This window comes from Poecilia reticulata, chromosome 9 (genome assembly GCF_904066995.2).
Source record: "Poecilia reticulata chromosome 9, P_reticulata-male-v2, whole genome shotgun sequence".
Lineage (NCBI taxonomy): Eukaryota > Metazoa > Chordata > Actinopteri > Cyprinodontiformes > Poeciliidae > Poecilia > Poecilia reticulata.
Genome location: NC_088838.1, coordinates 28997873 through 29013906, shown reverse-complemented (window position 1 = coordinate 29013906; position 16034 = coordinate 28997873). Strand labels below are relative to the sequence as shown.

General features: G+C 38.2%; 1 protein-coding gene across 1 annotated transcript in view; it reads left to right on the top strand.

The window, feature by feature from the left end:
- Positions 1-274: 274 nt before the first annotated feature.
- The window catches only part of cabp7a (calcium binding protein 7a), a 28040-nt gene continuing 12280 nt past the window's right edge, over positions 275-16034 (top strand). The window contains exon 1 of the mRNA XM_008417898.3: positions 275-1198. Within this exon, the coding sequence (XP_008416120.1) occupies positions 1090-1198 (109 nt within the window). The 5' untranslated portion in view covers positions 275-1089. The remainder of the gene's footprint in view (positions 1199-16034) is intronic.

Sequence of the window (16034 nt, the reverse complement as noted above, 5' to 3'; positions counted from 1 at the left end):
ATGACCAACAGCTCTTTAACAAAGCGTGACATTGTTTTATTACAGTTAAGTACAAGAATTACTAAACATATTGCTAGTTATTTTTTTCTGAAATATGCCATGGCCATATAATAGTCACAGAGACAGTAGAATACAAAAGGAGAGAGGGAGCGTGCTGCACCAGGGGGAATACCTACTCTCATGAAGTCTGTGTATGTGGATCTATGCGTGTGTGTGTGCGTGTGTGTGTGTGTGTGTGTGTGTGTGTGTGTGTGTGTGTGTGTGTGTGTGTGTGTGTGTGTGTGTGTGTGTGTACAAATGAAGCCTGATGACGGCGTGAAGACTAGAAAAGATGAAGCAGACTGACAGCATTTCTGATTCCTGCTCGGAGCTTTATTCGACCCCTTTCAGCCATGAACATCTGGATCGCAACGCGCCTTTGTGCCTGCGACCAATTAGGGAACGATACATTAATTAATGCTTGTGAAGATCTGAACATGTGCCAAGCCCACATCATTCCTAGTGTGCTGGAGAGACAGTTAAGTTAATAACCCATTTTATTTACCCGTCTAAAGGGTTTTCATCGCGTATTTTGTGACGAAGGGAGGGTATCTGGAGCTGGGAGCGCGTTGAGTGAGCGCGCCTGCAGCAGCAATCCAACAAGTGGACGCGTGGATTTGCTGGAAGCAGATTTGAAACCAGGCAATCAGGTGATATGTGACCTGCCGTTTTGAAACGTTTTAAATCAGGAAGCAGCACCCTCCGCTACTTAACGTGGAGCTCGTCCTAACCAATCGTAGTGCAGCGGTCAAGGCAATTTGCGCGCAATGTGCACTTTTCAAACGGCTGCTGTGTTGTTTTGAACGCGTGCAACTGAACTGCAACGAGGTGAGACTCCCTCTGCGTTTCTTCTGCTCTTCATTCATGGACCGAAGGGAAGCGTGAAGCGAACGCGCTGCGGATTTCACCGCATCTCCCAGTTCACCACCCATGCTCTCCATCCATGAGCACGCTGCTCCGTTCCCTCGGTGACCGCAGGGGGAAGTTGGAATCAAATCTGTAGATATTTCTTTATGACGAGGGTGGAGGTGGGAGACACAGATTGCAGTCATGCCGATGCACCCAGTCACCTCCACGTTGATGTACCGGGGCATCTGCACCATCCCCGACATCCTCTCCTACAGCGCCCCGGTGAACCTGCCCGAAGACGAGGTTGAAGGTGAGAATGCACCTGTTCACACGGAGCGGGCGGCCATCACAGGGCTGTTTGTGAGTCAATATTGACAGTGTGAATTCATGACAGGGTCATACAGTGACATTTGAGCTGGCGAGCTTCCAGCATGTAGTATGACGGAGGCGCACGGTCAGGACCTTGGACAGCTCTCAGGCAGATTTGGGCATTCCTAGTTGTACTTACTGTTAATCTTGTTTTTTGTTGTCATATAATTAGGTTGAATGAAAGAAAATTTGCCAAATAATCAAACTTTGCCAACTATGTCACTTCTATCAAATTCAAGCTTCTCACTTAAGTGTGCAGCCCTTTCTGAGAGAGACACGTTTTTATTCAAAGACATTTGTAATAACAAGCTGCTCCTGAGGAGACCAGTGAATAATTTGCAAAACAAATATATAAATAAATAAATTGGGGGTTACAGCTGGAAGATGGATTTAGGGAAGCTGGAATCGCCTGGCTCATTAAACCTGGAAGCACACATCTCTTAAAGGTCAGGATTTTGTGTGTGTGTGTGTGTGTGTATATATATATATATATATATATATATATATATATATATATATATATATATATATATATATATATATATATATATATATGCAACTTCATTATATGATGTGAAACTTTTGTACTAAAGCTGAAACATCAATATCATCAACTCTCATTTAAAGTATCAGTTTAAAACAGGTGCAGTTGACACAAATACAGCTGTTTGGAAAAAAAAAAGCTTAATTTTTACTTCTTGTGATTCACTGTTTATAAGATTTATTTAAGTAAAATAAACACTGGTTCTGTTCTATGAACCACTGATATAATTTCTTATTTTTAAGTCTAAAACTAGCAGTTAAAAAATGAATATTTTTATGGTGGAATAACCCTGACTTTAGGTCTCAGCTTTCATACGTAATGGCCCGCTCTGCTCCCATCTTTCACATTGTTGCTGTGTTTGATGATCATCCAGTCAGCAGCTCATTAAGAACAATGATGTTTTGGAACTCAGCATAAACTTACATGAAATGGCTGTCACATGTAGAAAAATAGAAGTGTTTTTCACTAGAAGACAATTAAAATGTAATCATTAAAAATTATACATGAACTATTTATAACTGGTTATGCTGAGAAAAGAACAGCTTATGGATTCCCTCTGTATTTTTACCTTACTGTCCATACTTTGTTCCATGTGGACAAAATGATTTGAATGCATTGGTTTACATTTTCAGAAATCACTTTGTGTGTCTACTGGAAACTGCAGTGCAGAGCAAAAAAGCTATTTTGACATTTCTGAATGCCTTAATTGGCAGATTGAGACGTCACTGTGTGCTTCTGCTTGAAAACAGATCCGTTCCCATTGAAGCACTGACAGAAATGTATATGAAAAGCACACCTTTTCTTTGGATGGTAGTGCAGATTTTTCAAGGAAATCCATGAAATTGTAATGTTGCTCTTCCACATGATACTAACAAACATAAACTTTCACCTCACAGGAGGTGGGACATCAACAATTTTCATTTTTCATTGTTTTCTTTCAGCAAAATACTGAAAGATGTAAAGATTACGATTGGCATTGTAGTGGTTAAGTTGTTCACAAACAACATCTTAAATGACTCTCTACAGACCATAAACATGGCTATCCTCTGTTGCTGTCATTGATATTTGCTGCAGGAGAAGCCAAGGTTGTTGCGAAAGTGGATCTCTGTTTTCCCTCCCGCCATTCCAATTTAATTTACAATCAAGCTTGGAGTGCAATAAACAGGCAACACTTCATTTAAACGCTAATTAATCAAATCTACTTATGCCTGCTGCACACATGCTGTCACAAGACAAACAGAGCCATTTGGGCTTTGCAGCTCAAGTCACACTGGTGGTGCGACAGGGGAAGCACCGGGATGCTTTGCAGGCAGCACATGGGAGCAGAGGTTGTTGCTGTTTCAGTTGTTGGAGATCATTAGCGATTCTATGGGAGAGAAGTCTCAGAGGCTGTGGAAGAGGAAGGCTTTCCCCACACGGTCACTGACTTCACTGGGCAGTGTGACTGAGGGTTTGTGGAGTAGGATGGGGAAAAAGTAGAGTAAAAACATCGGATTTGTTATTCGGGGCCTAGCAGATGCATACATTCCTTCTTATCGATCAAGAGTTGTGTCGTAAAACTTTTTAGCATTTAGCTTACCAAGACAAAATGCTGCTTTTACCACCATTATCTTTGTAACTCTTCAAAGACAGATGAAAGAGTTACAGACAAGACGTCTCATTGAGTCTTTTATACTGCATGGCACAAGTACATTTAGCAATACAACACTTTGTATTAAAACTGCATTTAGGATGCTTTCACAGTGGAAAAGTAGTACTCGCATCAATTTGGGGAAAATGTGAAAAAAATGCACACTTTTTGATTTGTTTGACTTTTAAACAATGTCTTACAGCAGGCTAGAATTTGCCTGCTTGTCTAGACCTGAGTTTATGTGAACTTTCACAGCTGCCACAACGATCCAGACAATGGGTCCATTTAAATGGACCAGTTGCTTCTTTTTATTAGAAACTTGTTAAGATAGAGGCATTTTTGACCTTCTTACATGTTTATGTGAATCATGTAAGCATTTTGTTTTAGAAATTCAAGGAACATTCCCTAAACCAGCAATCTGGTTTAGGGAATTGTTATGTTCAGAGCTTGTTATGTCAGAGAAATAATTTTACAATTTATGTTAGATTTAACGGGGAGTCAATGAAGAAAGGCTGAGAGAGCCGGCAAAATCAATTAGGTCAAGGCTTCCTGACTGCCCACTCTTTAAACATCGATAAGTCTTGAACTCGTAAGTGCACTGAGCAACATTTAGTACCTTTGATTGAATTTTGACGGTGGTTTTGTTTCACAAATGACTTATTGATGAGAAAACTTGCTGCTTGAGCGACAGTGTCTCGTCATTGCTCTCGTCTCCGGAGAGACGGACGAGAATTGGCCGGGAGACAGAGGTGTCACATACATCAGCTCGGCCGTCAGGGACGCGGGGCTTTGTCACAGAAAGAAATTGCGCATTAGTGAATATGTGAGTGTGTGTGCACGTGCATGCACGGGGACCAAAAGCTGAAACCGAGGATTTGATTTTCAATTACCGCAATGGACACCTTGGGAACGGACCAGTGGCTCTGTACTTTGAGGTTGTGAAGACTGTCAAAGCTTTGATTTACACAAAGCTTTTTAGAATCTCTGCATGGATTTTTAACATTGTACATACATGCATGTGTGCATGCATGCATGTGGGTGTGTGTGTGTGTCTTTGGAGGATGGGTGGGCAGAATGTGGAAGGAGGTGGCAAGTATCTTAATGCACAATGTTGTGAGCATAAATTGAATTGGACTCCATATTCTCAATTTCCCCTCCCACACAAGATGGAAAAAACAGTTGATCATATTACTGCAGCTCAATATAGTTTAGGCCTCCTCCACTAGCCACACATGGACTCACACACACACAAACTCACACACGCACGCACGCACGCACGCACGCAAGCACGCACGCACGCACGCACGCACGCACGCACGCACGCACACACACACACACACACACACACAAGCTTGGTGTCAATATCGCTGCAGGTGGAATTAAGTGGGTAGCCCATTTCCACACTGCCTAACAACAGCCCTATTGGAAGAAGATTCAAAATACTCCAGGGCTGAACCTAAAGCTTTTGCATCATTTCCCAAAATGAGAATCATGGAAGTTGCCCGCAGTTTTCTACTCACCTAAATATGAGATATTGACCATCTTTGTATCCCTGCAACAAAGTTGAGGATACAAAGATGGTCAATATCTCATATTTAGATTAATAGAAAACTGCTGGCTTTAGGCTCAGCCCCAGGAATATCCACTGTTATATTATGCTATTGATTTAGGCTAAATCTTTTTTTTTCCTTTGGCCTGCTTGATGACTTTTACGTACTTCAGCCGTTTGTTAATGTTCTCTAATTCATCACTAAAACATTTTCCTCAAAGCTAATGGGAAACATTTAGTTCTGTTTTTTATTATTTTCATACCATGATTTTTTTTAATTATAGCCAGATTTCTTCTGTTGCTGACAGACTCTCTAGGGAAATGTCCCAAAAACCTCAAAAACACCTTCATTAGTTTGGCATGAGAGTGAAAAAAATCTATTTATTAATGAGCAAATATTAAATTGTTACATTGGAGGAATTAAATTCAGTTGACATACATAGGTGAACTGCTTAAAAAAGCAATCTAGCTATGTAGGGTTAGATTTGTATGTCAGTGCGTAAAAACCGCAGTACACTGGCCTCTAAATATTAATAGTACTTCTGAAAAAAAGATTTGTAAAAAGCCAAAATAATTTTTTCTTTGCAGAAGCATAATTTCTCAAAGAAAAATATATAAAAATCCACCCTTTAATTTGATAACATTCATCTTTGTACAACCCCCTTTTGCTGTGAGGACAGTTTTAGTCTTTTTTATATAACATGTAATAACACAGGAGCTTACAGGAAGAGGGATTCCTCTTTATTCCTCCCATCCAGAATTCTGGGTCATCTTGGCGATCTTCTCTTTATTTCATCCATTGGGTTTTCTATGTCATTCTATATTATGAAAAAAGGTACATTTTGTGTCTAAGTAATCCTGTCTCTGTTGATTTGGCAATATGTTTGAGAATGCCGTCCTACTGAAAGAGACTCTCTGTTATATTTAACAATTGTCTGTCTTGAGGTGTTTTTTCAACATATCCTGATTTTCATCCTAACCCACCTGGAATGTTTGTTTCTGAAAAGCTCAAACTTTGCTTCCTCTGTCCAAAACACACAGTCCTAATTGAAGTTTGAGACGTGCTTAGCAAACCCCACTTGTGTGATGATGTGATGGTAGATCAAACAATTCTCCTCTTTGGCGATGCCTCCTAAACCTAATAGTTGTTAGGGAGGATTATTGATTATTTCCAACAGATATTTGTTTTACCTTTTTTTTTACAATCCCTGCTCACAGTCATAACTGCCTTTAGCTTTGCAATCACTGCTCTGACTGATAATATTTAGGTAATTTTGGCAAATACTAAGTCTAAATTTTATATTTATTCACCTAGGGAACAAAATAGCATGGCCTAAAATAATTACATCAAAGTAAAGTGCAAGGAAGAAAGGAAAAGTATTCCCACAAACCTACTTTCAGTTGGCTGTGAGTATAAACTGACTGCCCTGGCAAGGATATCAGTGATTAGAGAGATAATGAGAGGTTCATGGTAATTTTGGAGAAGCTGCAGCGTTCCATATCTCAGGTCGGAGAATGCGTACACAGCGTAGCTAGGCAAATTCATTCCCTATTGGTCACTCACTAATGACAAGAGTTAGAGTTAGGGTGGTATGAACAAAGCCACTGCTGAAAGAAAGACATAAAAAGTTCGCAAGGCCTTCATGCAAACCACAATGCATGGCTGAAAACACATTTCTCACATCATCCTGAATGCATCAGAGAGACATGGTGATGGAGTCATCATGTTGTGGCGATGCTTTTCTTCAGCAGGGACAGGGAAGCTGGTCTGAGCTTACAGGATGATGAACAGCAGGACAAGAAGTCCAAACATGGAAACGCATTAGAAAAGTTATGATCAATGCATATTTTTTTTAGATATTGAAATTATATTGGAAAGCTGTTCTTAAAAAATAATGAACAAGTACTCAATAAATACACAATGACAAAAAGAACAAAAATCCCCTCTCTAGATGTGCAAATCTAGTAGAGACAAACTCTTCAGACTGACCACTATGATTATTACCAAAGGTGTTTTTACAAAATATTGGCTAAAGGAAATACAAATGCAGGCAAAACTATACTCTGTTATGTTAAGGAAAAGGGAAAATGGTAACATTTATTTTCCCTCTGCTTCATGTTAGTATATCAAATAAAATCCAGATAAAATATTGTACAAATCAAAGATGTTTGTATTGTGATAAAACATAGAGGAAGGAATTGAAATGGTTTTGCAAGGCTTATGTATTTCAGACTACTATGAAATACCAGAAATAACACTAAATGATGAGCACTATGAGTAATTGCACTGAATATATAATTAGAGCATTTATCACCTCATGCAAATTTAGAAAGACAAAAAACAAAACTGGCTCTTTTGGATTGTGGTTATTTGTCTTTTTGACTCATAAAACCTCCCAAAAAAATGTTTCCTCAAGCTGCTCAGAGGTCCAAAGCCACTTTTATTCCAGGAAACAGTTTTGTTTTCAGTAGTAAACATCTGAAGCATTAAACAGAGCTTCAGCTGTTTCCTTAACATCAGTTTTACAAATGCAAATAGCATTGACTGACAGCTTTTAGAAAAAAACCCCACAGAGTTTCTAATGGCATAAACTGCCTGTGAGGCATTGTTGATGCTACTGCTAGACTCCTACAGTATCTGCAGCAGCAACATTGACTCATTCCTTTGCCCCGAGCTGCAGGGTTGACTTCCATTCCTCATGAAACACTTACACGAATACAAATGAAGATATTTTAAGATGTCTACGTTTGCTAGGAGAGACAGGAATTATGGACACAGCGTATAGTGTGTAGAATCAGTGGGCGGTTTGTGTGGGCGCACATCGGAGGGGGTCAGGCGAAACTATTTCAAGCTTATGGTGTCTAAAGAGTGAGACACACAAAAACACACATGATAAAATGACCGATCAGGAGGGAAGACGATATCCTGGCTTGTTTTCGTTTTCACATGGAAATGAAGCAGATGTGTTTACTGAAGTCAAACACCTACACTTCTCGAGTGTTCAGCTCAGCTATTGACTTCTATTAGCGTTGATTCTAACTCTCATTCCAACAAGAGGTTTCAAATATCGCAGAGGAAAATTGAACCTTCAAAAAAAGAAACACAATTTGAAATGAATGTCTTTTAAATGACCAGCAACATGAGACTTTCACTTTAAAATCAATTATCTTTTATTTTTGAAGCTTTAAATGTAGCACCCACTAAAAGCATTCACACCTGTTGAACTTGTTCATATTTCACAATCACTGACACAAACATCCATACATTTTATTATGGCAAAAAGTGAAAATATAAGTTAGTGACCACCAAGTAAAATCCTTTGCAAGAGTTGCAGAAACCCACATTTAAAAAGGAAGAATCGGTTTTGTGTAATGCAAATGTAATATAGGCAAAATCTTTGCTGAAGAAAGTCATGACAGTCATGTTTACAGTTTGCCCCAAATTACGCAGAGGAAAAAAAAATCTAACCTGGAACAGAACCTGTAGTCATGCCTGCTCAAAAAAAGAATACATTTGAATTTCTTTGGCATTCATAAAGGTTACTTCTGACAGAAAACTAATGCTTTGCATCAAACCTAACACCCCACATCCAGTTCTGACACAGGATCATGACAGCATTATCGTAAAGGGAATCCATAGAACAAGGCATTTATTTAGAGTTGAAGAAAAGATGAAAACAGAACGAAGTCAAATTTCAGAAAATCTTAAAAGAGAACATATGAGATGGTGAAGAAAATGAGACTCTGTGGAAATTCATCCTTCCATCAAGCAGACATTTGGAGAATGTCTGGTAGAGATTCCACCTGTTTGAAGGTGGTTGTAACGTGACAAAATCTGAGAAAGTTCAGGGATTTGAATAGATTACAAAGCACTGTATATTCTGCAATTTAACCAGTTTTTGTTGTTAGCTAATTAAGAGTATGTCTAATGCATATATCTGTAAAGAAACAAAAGATTAGGGCTCCTCTACACTAAGTAGCTTGCAAATTGTCCAGGGTTTTTAGTTATTTGTGGATTACAGAATATTATGTTCCTGAATATTGCTAAAAAAAAAAAAAAGTGAACAAAGTCAACTTCATAAATGTAACTAAATAGTAACAAAAAGTACATTTGTGACATTGCGAATGCGTTGCACTGATGGTTATAAGGAAAATAAATCGTACTTTCCCGTCTCCTCCTTCATGCGGCTCCGTCCAACACTATTCCCGCTCTCCATGATGCATGGCTGCCTTACACAACCTGCCAGACAGACGAACAGACAGGCAGGCAGGAGGGGATGAATTTCAAAATGGATTTCTTGAATGTGTCACCTGCCTGGATTTGGTATATGAAAAATCTCCACTTGACATAGATGGTGATAAAGATGTGAGTAGAAATGAGCCGTCTCTCAGAGGTTGATGTGACCCGGCACCTCAGCTGGTGGGCCACAGGTTGTGAAAACCTCTTGTGAGAAGCATACAAAGAGTTTTATACCATTTGAATGGTGTTTGTATTAGTACTCATTTATGTACATATCTAAAGAACGCCAAAGTGTATAAATTAATTGTAAAACATCTGTTTTATTTCCGAAACATATTTGAACTGCTAACATTGAACATTGATGGATATTCTGGCCTGAACACTATTTTAAACAGATTTTCATTCATGCTTTATTTCTATTTCTGTCAGATGTTTCTACAGAAATCTTTAAAGCTACACAATGTAACATTTATTTTAAAAAAAATAGTTTTTTACACTAAAGACAATTTAATGTAAAAAACATTGATCTACTTTTTGCTGGAAACCCAAAGCCTCCAAAATGGCTTTGTAATCCGTTTCAGGTTGATACATGTCAGTGGCTTTGCTTCTCATGTTTCTAAATCATAGCATGATGCCTTTTGAGATCTTTTATCAACTTCCTTCTGCAATTTTACAAGGCATAAATATATGATCCACTGCTTCAGAGTGAAAACCATGCTGCTCCTCCTGAATCTGAGCTTCAAAAATTGGTTTGTGAATTCCCCAAATTCCCCAAAGTTTTCAGAAATTTTCAGAAAAAAACCCTCGTTAGGGTGTCTGAAATGCTATCGATAATTACAAAGTAAGTGTTGAAGGGACATTAGCTTCTAAGTCAAATATGTCATTTTATATCCAAGTTGTTTTTTATGTTGTTTTGAAGATTCTGTTTTGTAGATTTCTGAAATGTTTTTCCTGGAGATTTGCAGGGAAGCTTGTAAGCCTTCGTAGCCAAAGTGCATCGTCTGTTTGTTATGCCTAAGTGAATGCCTGTCAACACACAGCATAGTCAAATAGCACAAATATCAATACTAGCTGCATAATATTGAAAAAGTTCAGTGAGGCATAAAACTGTTTTAAACGAGTGATTATTTGGCTCAGATTATAATTTGCTTCAGCAGACAGACATGACTTTTCAACCATCTTAACAACAATCAGTGGCAGAGTCTGTCTTTCAAACAGTTTCCTGTATTTTCTTGCTTGTCAGAAAGTGATGCTTTAAACTATGCTGCGGGAACAAAATGCACAAAAAATGTTGGCAATCTGTTTAAAGGATAATGTGAATATTTTTGCATTTCAGTACAATTTGTGAAGAAAATTAGATTTTTCCATCTTGTATTCTTCTGCTTATTTCATTTGTATGAGCCACTATGCTCCACGTTGGGTCTACATTACAAAACATGGAAATCATAGTTTTCACCCATTAACTCTAAAAACAAGCCAGTCTTTTCTCCACACTCTCTGCTGCTCTTCCCCAAACTTCAAGGAGTGATTTTGTTTTGCTGCTTTGCATGAATCTCCTCCAGACTTTATGACTTTCTTCTCATTGTGATTTTAACAGCAGCTCAGTGTTGGTGCACCGGGCTTCCCAGTGCATACCATAAGGCATGAAATGCATCCAGTATATTCCAAGTAATTTTTATGTATGATTAAAATCATGTTTATAAATGTACTATTACTTCCTGGGCTACTGCAGAAGCCAATCGTTCTACTCATTGTTTTGCACCAGTACCTCCTCCTGAGCAAGTCTGTGGCAACACTGGAAGGTTGATTGCATCCAGTTGTTAATTTCACATCAGTCTCTCATCCTTTACAGATTGTTTTAGTCATTCACATCACCCAGATCAACCCAGCAAGATCAGAGGGCTGTGTTTGCTTTATAGGCAGCTGCGATTGTGGAAACAAAGATAGGTGGTGGAGGATCCACCTTAGCAACATGTGTGAAATATGTGCTGGGTGTTTGCACCACACCAACAACACTGTGGGTGAGCTCTGTGTCATGATCACATCTTTAAAGTTAATCTGATATGCATTTAAAGCTTCAAAATTAAATTCAGTTCCTCTATGTGATTCTTAGCATGCTCCGCTCTGCTTAAGATTCATGTGAAAAATGTATTTCTCAGGCTGGAGGATAATGGAGGATCATAAAGTGGTGTTGCTCTCCTTGTAGCCAGCGATCTAAGTAGCTGCTGTCAATGCTTTCTGCTGTATCATTGGTAAAGCAAAGTCATTTTACTGTTTCATTTCTTGCTCTCACTGTGGCTCTGTGGCTACCTTTTGAAGGAGAGCAAAGGTAAAACAGAAATGAGTCAACTTTGACTCTCCAGTTGGTGTTGACATTTTTCATCATGAAGTGTGAAGAACAACTTAACCCTAAAGGTTTATGGTGCAGCTGAAGTCCACAAAAAACTGATAACAATGTTTTCAACACAGTTTTTTTCATTGAGCGACTGGAACCATGTTCACAAACAAAGGCTGTGCATTATGAACTGGCAGCTGGTTTAATGAAACGCAGTGATAAGCTGCTTCTTGGTCACTACCTTTAGTGGGACCAAAGCCATATTGAGCTTTGAAGCAGGAAGAAACTTATACCATTAGAAACCAGTTTATGTCTCTTCAAATGATGCCACTGTTCAAATAAATAATTAACTACATTTCCAATATGTCTTGTTTCTTCAAACTTCAAGAATCCTTTTCAACAACTGACATCAAATAAGAGTCATTGGCAAAATAAGCAGATATGAATTCCTAGTGGAGGATTGGAGACGTTTCTACCCAAATTACTTAACTCTGCTTCATAAATGTGGCACCATTTAATAGAAATAAACAGGCTTTCAACATAATGAATTTTATCTCCTGGAAGCTGTGCTACAACAAAGAAATAATTGATCAAATACAAAACGTCCTTTTTGCAACGTTTTAGTCCTGCGGATTACAACTGGACTATTAACCTGTTTGGTTTCAATTTTGAGAAAAGGAGAAGAAGATTGTTACAGTTGAACCCAGTTTGATTGAATTTGCACATCATATAGTAAAGCTATGTCCCTTTACTATATACATCAAGCAAAATAATTGTGTCTTTACAGCAATAATACATGCTTTATCAAAATTAGAATGAAAATATGGCGTTGCTAAATTCTTACAGGTAAATTACTTGACATTTTAATCACGTCAGCAAACGCAGTCTTCTCACAAATTCTTAGTTAATCTTTTTCTCTGACTTCACTGACATCTAACCTCGACAAAATAGGTCTTGATAGAAAACACACGAGGTGCAGATTAGCGTAGAATATTGTGAAATGTGATGATTGCAACTGTCGGGTAGGTTGAATCAAAGTAATTTATTCCCATTCTGATCGATTGCCATGAAGGAGTGACTCCAGCAGACTTTATTACCTGTGAAATCAACTATGATGAGTTCTGGAACGTGAAGGGCTTTTTTCCCCTGCAGCTAATATTTCCTTCCTTTGATAAACAATGTAGCCCAGTCCGCAATAGACCAGACAATACCAGGAGCGTAAAACACTCATCTATAAATGAGATGACACCATTAAGTTGACGAAACTGCTAAGACATTGATGAATAATTCGCGAAGCATAGCAAATGCTTTTGATCGCTCACATCCAACCTTTGCTTGAGGTGCTTCTCACTGTTTGTTTTTTTTTGCCTTGTGGGTATTGGCCTGGCTCAGCTTGGTTTTGTGCTGTGATGATAAAAACTTGCAACTTTAAAAAGAATAAAAAAAGAAATAAATTGGAGACAGATCAATGATACTCTTTCCCTCCTGGGAAATAAAGAGAAAGAACAAAAATCAGCGAAAATTTCACAGCCATTTACCTTTTTCCATCATCCAAGGTCAAGTGGGGTTTAAAAAGTTAACTCGGAAAATTTATTATTTTTTTAAATTATAAAACATCTCATCCACCTTTACCTTTCCCCTCCTCCTCCTATTTCTTTCTTTGCTTATATCAGCGCTGCACTAGCAAAGTTAATATCCCTAAAACTTCATGCCACCCAAACAGTCAAATGGGATTTTCCCTCAGCATTCAGTCAACTTAAAAACTTGCCGTATACTCCTTTTGTATTCTCCAGGGACTTGTTAGAGGCCTATTATGGTAATAGAAAGTCTTCTGGGTGTTTGAGCAGGCCTGTATCTCGCAAAAGAAAAAAAAAAAATGAACCGAGGTTCCTATGGGTGTTTAAAAATAGTCGCCCTAGGTTCACACAAACAGCACCGCGGTGTTTTTCTCATCCTGATAAGGTCTTACATAAAGAGTGGGTGTGCTGCAATTACTGATCCAAAGCAGCCCTGAGCAGATGTAGGCCTGACTGAAGCAAAGAGGATCTATGGCTCTTGCAAAAAAGAAGCTCTGGATTACGTTCATGGATACTTCACTTTCACAAAAACCCTGGCATTGGGTTGTTATGCTCACAGTGCACAACATGTAATTGGCTTTTTTTCCCCCTTTTACTGTTATTTTTAGCAGCAGTAAAGCATTAAACGTAAAAGGTATTGATGCTCTGCTCAAGGCATAATTCAAAAAGGTAAATATCTTATGTGCAAGAATGTTTTTCATTTGTGCATCTGCATGCGTCATTAACTCAGTAATTCAATTAAAAAAATAAATCAATTGTATATGTATTACTTACACAGAGTAATTGATTTCAGTTATTTATCTTTGTTATTTCTAATGATAATGAATTCTAGCTAGTGAAAAACAAAAAGGTATGATTCTCGGAAAATTAGAATATTGGCTGAAAACAATAATAAAATTTAATACAGAAAAAAATGATGTTATAACTGACACTGTCATCAGGGTGAATCGTGTTATCTTGACAGTTTCCCAGCAGACAGAAGTGTCCAAAACGGAAGATAGAGCACAGCTTGGAAAAATCTATTTCATTATTCAGAAGCACCTTTATGTAAAGATCCTTTATGTTTGCATGAATCATCTCAGTTTTAGCTCCTTTTACTGTGTACGGTATGGAAAGTGATGATCTGTCTCGTGCTCCTCAGTGATATATATGCCACATATGTGGTGTGTACTGCACTATTCTATGTGGGAGTTCAGCTTTAGACGCTTGGCTCTCGGATCTCAATCTCAACTTGGGTTCATCATCCTTCATTGAATCACACCACAGGGGACCAGGCGGCTTAGTATCTCCGAAGGCCAAAAAGCTCTTCAAAACATCAAAGCAAATACCACACACTTCCAACCATATTCACACCTTCCGGGAGGTGCTGCTGTCTCAAAAGATGCAACAGCAGCAATCAAAAAAACCTCCCCAAAAAACATGCAGAAATGAAGTTAGATGATGATGATGGTGAGAATGAGATGAATCTTTCAGTAAAGGTAAAAAATAGCATAGTAAGAGATATTAAAAGAATGTTTTATTCTTGCTTTCATTTGAAAAATAACCAAAAATTCCCCTGCTGGTTTATTCCTTCAACATGGAACAGATTTGCTAAATTTTGTATTAGCTTTGGTGGTTTGACACAAATGTTTAGCTACACTCATGCAAGATTTATAACAACACATATATTTTCTGTCTCTGCCTTACACAGAGTGAATGACTGTATGGGACAACTAGTGGAAGCAACTAGTGGAAGCAGTTCTTGTATGTCCTCCATACCAGCAGCTGTGTTTCCATCGACCATAAAATTGTGCAATTTCGAAAATAAATTAGCAATATTGTAAAAACTCTTGTTTTTTGATAAAAAGTTTTGGTGCTAGGATAAGGTGGTTTATTTGGCAAAACTGCAACTGAAACATTATTATTTTTTGCATCACACAAGTCACATGATCATCAACCGGTGGCAGATGTTGCCACCGGTGCAAACAACGACTGGAAGTAGTTTGAGGATCATGGCAAAGCATGTATTTTAATGGCAAAAGTGAATTTTTACAATTATTGACAACATTTTGTAATGGAAATGCAACTAATGCAAAGTGCTACGCAACAATGCAAAGCATACATCAAATGATAGAAAGGTTTAAATTGAAATCATAAAAAAGGCTTTTAAATTTATTGAAAACTGTGTGCTTTATGTGTTATGCACTCTTCTCTCCAGGTCATTAAGATAAGATTTATGCTGAAAGCTGTGGACACTGTGAGGCTGCCATGGTTGACACACCTCTTTAATGTCACTTTGAGGACTGGGGCAACCAGGTTGGAGTGATGGTGGTCCCAGAGAGTGTGCTCCACTTCTCAGCCTCCCATTTCTTACTCTCAGAGGCTTCGATTGGTTGTTGAACTTCTCATTCAAGAGGAGCGGTGTGGCTTTCATCTTGGCCATGAAGCAGTGGGAAAAAATTGTTTTTCCCTCAATAAATTACTGAGGGAATCCTGGGAGCAGAGGTGGGGAGAGTACCTAAAAATTTTACTCAGGTAAGAGTGGCACTACTTCAACTTATTTTTACTGAAGTAGACGTAAAAACTAGCTTTTCAGGAAATTACTCCAGTAAGAAAAAAGAAAAAGTATTTGGTATAAAGGCTCCACAAGCACTGAGATCACAACATCAGTCAATTAGTATTTTAAAGATCAAAATGAAAATACTTCATATAAATAACACAATTGGAACATAACAAAATCAGGCAAAATAAATATTTTCCCAAATCAATTTCTTTCAATATAAAACTTATGGAGTTTTAACAAAAACTGCAGGTATGTGTCTGTCTGGTGTCAGTTTCCGTCATAAACGGAAGACAATAGATAGACACATTACTCACTACACTGACGCTCGCATATCATGTTGTAGTTCAAAACAAACTTTCG